The sequence below is a fragment of the Macrosteles quadrilineatus genome, unplaced genomic scaffold (assembly GCF_028750875.1).
Source record: "Macrosteles quadrilineatus isolate MER2022 unplaced genomic scaffold, UCM_ALF_1.0 Scaffold_816__1_contigs__length_30641, whole genome shotgun sequence".
Lineage (NCBI taxonomy): Eukaryota > Metazoa > Arthropoda > Insecta > Hemiptera > Cicadellidae > Macrosteles > Macrosteles quadrilineatus.
This window is the reverse complement of record NW_026543409.1, coordinates 14910-19165: the sequence shown is the minus strand read 5'-3', so window position 1 is coordinate 19165 and position 4256 is coordinate 14910. Positions and strand designations below refer to the sequence as shown.

Sequence of the window (4256 nt, the reverse complement as noted above, 5' to 3'; positions counted from 1 at the left end):
CGTCTCTGTAATTATCACACCCTAATTCTCTTATTACAAAATGGTTGTCATAGTTAGAACTTCCATGCATAAATACTGGTAAAAATTTCTGAGATTGTCTCTTAAGATTACATTGTGAACACAGCACATTCCTAAATCGTCCACTAAAGTGGCAGTGATCACGAACTGGACAGTTAATTAATGTAAATTCACAGTCACACAGTTCACAGTTTGAGGCATTTTTAAACCGTTGTTTCTCATCATTTGTTAAAGGCAACATAGGGACATTTAATTGGGTTAAATCACCAATTAAATTAGCCAGAGTTTTCATGTAATGCATAAATTTTGCTGGAGCATCTAACCCTCGATAAATGTATGGTTCTTTAGGCAAATAGTTAGCTATATAAGAAGGCAGAGAATCATCATAAGCAACATACACCCCAAAGCTCATTGGTTCATGAACATTATTAACATAGGTCTTATCAGAAACTTTTTTGTTTGTTTTTAATAACAAACATTCAAAATCAGCATAACAAACAATTGGCAGTTTAAGTAAATAGTGATGATTTTTGAACTTCAAAATGTTTGACGGGTCAGATTGATTATTTACTGATGGTTTGGATGGCATTACTACTCTTGCTGGGGTCTGTTTGGAACAGTCAGTTAAATGGGCAGTTAGATTTACTTTCCTCTTAGGACCTTGGTAATGTTTAAAACATCGTTTACAGATAGACAATTTTCCAGTGTTGGTAGTTAATTGTTTCCTTATTAATCTACTCAAATCTTTAATATAACAGTAATGGTTAACACCATTTTTTGAGATAAAAAGCAAGTCAAAATGGTTAGGTTTTTCTTCATTGGTTATTCTTAAAGGATAGACTATGTTCTGTTGATTTAAACCATAAACGTTAACACTGGTTCCGGGATTTTGTTTTTCAAATTTACTTATTTGTTTGATTGGTGTGGGAAAGGAAATTCCTGTGAAGTTGAATTTGTGTCTATGTTCTAAAGTTTTAGCAGTTATTCTACAATCATTTGTGTATTTTACTAGGAGAGACCATTCAAAACAGTTCATATCCCGATGGTTCTTAGGATTGATGACGGCTTTCTTTAATGCGATTTCCTTTGGTAGAGGAATATAGGTGCTTCCTCGCAATGGTCTATACCTGCTAAATCTCAGAAGCAATCCATCAACAGTTGACAGCGTCCACCCTGATCCCTTCCCTTCGTATTCATGTTCTTCATAACACAGCTTACTAAACATTTTTCTCAAAATTGAGTTTATTGAAGAGCTTTCCAGCACAGCCTTGTTTTTGGTTTTAAATGTTCTTAGTTGAATTTCATCTGTCACTGGTTTAATATAAGTACATTCACTAACTATATTGAACTTTAAAGCCCCATAGTCACTTAAAAGGTTTTGAATAATACTTTTAATTTTTGATTCCACAGAAATTAACAAAAAACACAAGTCCTTATTTTCCTCATCACCGTTTTTAAGATAAAATGTTTTCAAGTTCCCGCTGAATGCATTTCTTAATTCAACAAATTCATTAAATGGTCCAGAACACGACCGGTAAAATCTAGAATGTGTTCGAGCAACACTTTCATCGTCCGTTTCCATTTCCCCTTCCGAGCTTACCTCCATCCTGTGGATTAACAAAACTATTTAGAATGGTTTCTCCTCTACAATTGTGTAACTAACACCACTATTTATAAGTTATTTGTAATAAGCTAACTATCTAATAACGTACTACGCCTACAAACAATTGCTTGTTAATTAGTTTTCCTATCCAGCTTAACCTCCTCACACTCTACTCCAGGCGTTTCTTTTATTGCTCTTCCTACATCATACAAAACATTCCTAATCTTTTTGAAAATGTGAGTTTTTGGCTCTGTCAAAAAAACAGCTTTAGTTGATACTTTAGTCCAAAACTTGCTTGTTGGACATTTCTTAAGATCTTTAGTGTCGGTTAGCTCTATTTTAATCATGTAACGACCCTCCTCACCGGGTGTAATAAGTTTCTTCCTCAATCTTTTCTTTTGAGTTTGAAATGTTTGTCTAATGTTAGAGGATTTTTTTGTGGACTTTACAACAAACAACCTATCAAACTTGTCTGAGTTATCTGATTCGGATCCAGAATCAGAAGCCTCGGAATGTTCATCACCCGATGATGCTTCAGATGACTCAGATGGAGATGGTGAACGATTTCTTTTCCTCTTAAGGGAAACCTTAACACTGGGCTCATGGGTTCTTTTTGGAACTGAAGGTTTATCATTATCATCATCTTCAATCAAGCTAACCTCAGGCTCTGGTAAACCACAATTAAAAACAGCCAAAGCATCTTCCACTGTACTACTCAAAAAATTGCTGGTTTCAATTGAGAAGAACCTATCACTGAAATTTTTTTTCTTTAGCAAAGGTTTGACGCATTTAATTAGATCTTTAGATGAGATTTCCTTAGCCAAGAGTCTTGGGAGTTTTTCTTGTGATAGATCATTAGGGAAAAATTCAAATAGTTTTGAATGTAAATGTTGAGATATTTGAGTTAGCAGCAATTGGAGATTCGCAAGTTCGGGATGAGAATAGAATCGTTCAGAGTCTCTTAATTTTGGAATTATATTCAGCCATCGTTCTACTGAATTTAATCCAAGAGTAATTAGATTTTGTACTATTTGTAGTAAACTGATCATGCCCACTGCAGATTTTACAACGCCCTCTTCAACTGACTGTTTAGATGGTGTCTGAGAATTCATGACTGCAAATATGTAAAAAAAATGTTACAATTTTTAAACTTGCAATAGCATTTCATGAAACAGTAATATTTGATTTTGAGCTTTGGGTTTTAAAGTTAAATGTAGTTTACATTCTCACAACTAACCCACTAAAAATCTATTGAATTACTAACACAAGAAACCTGTCTATCCAGAAATCTTATTTTACAATTAGCTTATGAAACTTTTTCTTATATTTTTTAAATATCTGCAATATTTTAATTTGATATTTTGAAGCTATGCCTTCTTGTTTTGGCCGTGTTGGAGCCATTACTGTAAATAAGTAAAATTACTAATGTTATTATTATTACACAAGTAATATAGTAATAATATTAAACTGTTAATAAAATGTATTGTTAAATAAAAATTAAATTTCCCATCCTAGACTTCTGCTACATTACAGATTGCAATCTATCGTCCAGTAGAACCAAAACCTCCTGCACCCCTTTCTGTTTCATCTATACAAACTAGTTCATACACCTGCGGATAGCAAATCTTTTCGCAAATTAATTGCGCGATTCTGTCTCCCCTTTCTACCATATAATCCTCATCTGAATGATTGCACAGTATAACCCCTATGTTACCAGCGAAATCCGCATCAATCACTCCGCCTGCCACATCAATACATTCTTTTAACGCGAGACCAGATCTCGGTGCAATTCTGCCATAACAATTGGCAGGGAGTGTAACTGCTAGATCTAACAACACACAAGCTCTCCCATTTGCAGGAATAGTAACCCTAATTGGTGATCTTAGGTCTAAGCCTGCTGCTTTGTTTGTGTGTCTATACGGGATGAAAGCGAGCTCGGACAGCTTTAGAAACCCAATTGAATTCATTCTGAAATTAAGAATAAGATACAATTGTAAACGTTGGCATGTTTAAACCTATTAATAGTTTATGGTATTTTAAACTGAATTTTTAATAATTTAACTATGCACATACCTGATTAATTGAGAGTTTAGAAGTCTGGGAGATGAAAGTGGTTAAAGAGTAAGGCTGGAGGTTGAGCGAAGGCCGGAGGTTGAGCGAAGGCTGGAGGTTGAGCGAAGGTCGGAGGTTGAGCAAATTTACACACGCAGATTCCTGAAACCATAACAGTAAATTAGTAAGCTGTAATCAGTAATATATAATAGTTTAGTTTATATTCAAACCAACTGAGATGGTTCAAACCTTTATTAAGCGTAAAATTAATTAAGCTCAAGTATTGAATTTGAAATGCAGCAAAAATAAAATAGATATTTATGTTGCAGGGATGGTGAGATACAAAAATTATTGTTATTAAGATATTTTGGCCTAGTTATGTTACATGGTAGTCAATTGTAAAACTAAAGCTAGTAACTATTGTATTTTATCAGGGTTACAGTTATAACACAATATACAAGTTAAATAAAAACATTAATATGTGTGTTAAAATCCAATAAGCATATAATTTTAATGGCATTATAGTTTTGATATTAAATTAATATAAGTGTTAAAATGTGTGTGCTAAAAAACAGAAACATAA

General features: G+C 33.6%; 1 protein-coding gene across 1 annotated transcript; it reads right to left on the bottom strand.

Annotated features, from left to right (window-relative positions):
- Nucleotides 1-1752: 1752 nt before the first annotated feature.
- On the bottom strand, nucleotides 1753-3588 carry LOC128982631 (uncharacterized). The gene is made up of 2 exons (XM_054401580.1): nucleotides 3336-3588; nucleotides 1753-2288 (listed from the first exon to the last, which is right to left on the bottom strand). The coding sequence occupies exons 1-2, from the start codon at nucleotides 3586-3588 to the stop codon at nucleotides 1753-1755; spliced, it is 789 nt and encodes a 262-aa protein (XP_054257555.1).
- Between the last annotated feature and the right edge of the window lie 668 nt (nucleotides 3589-4256).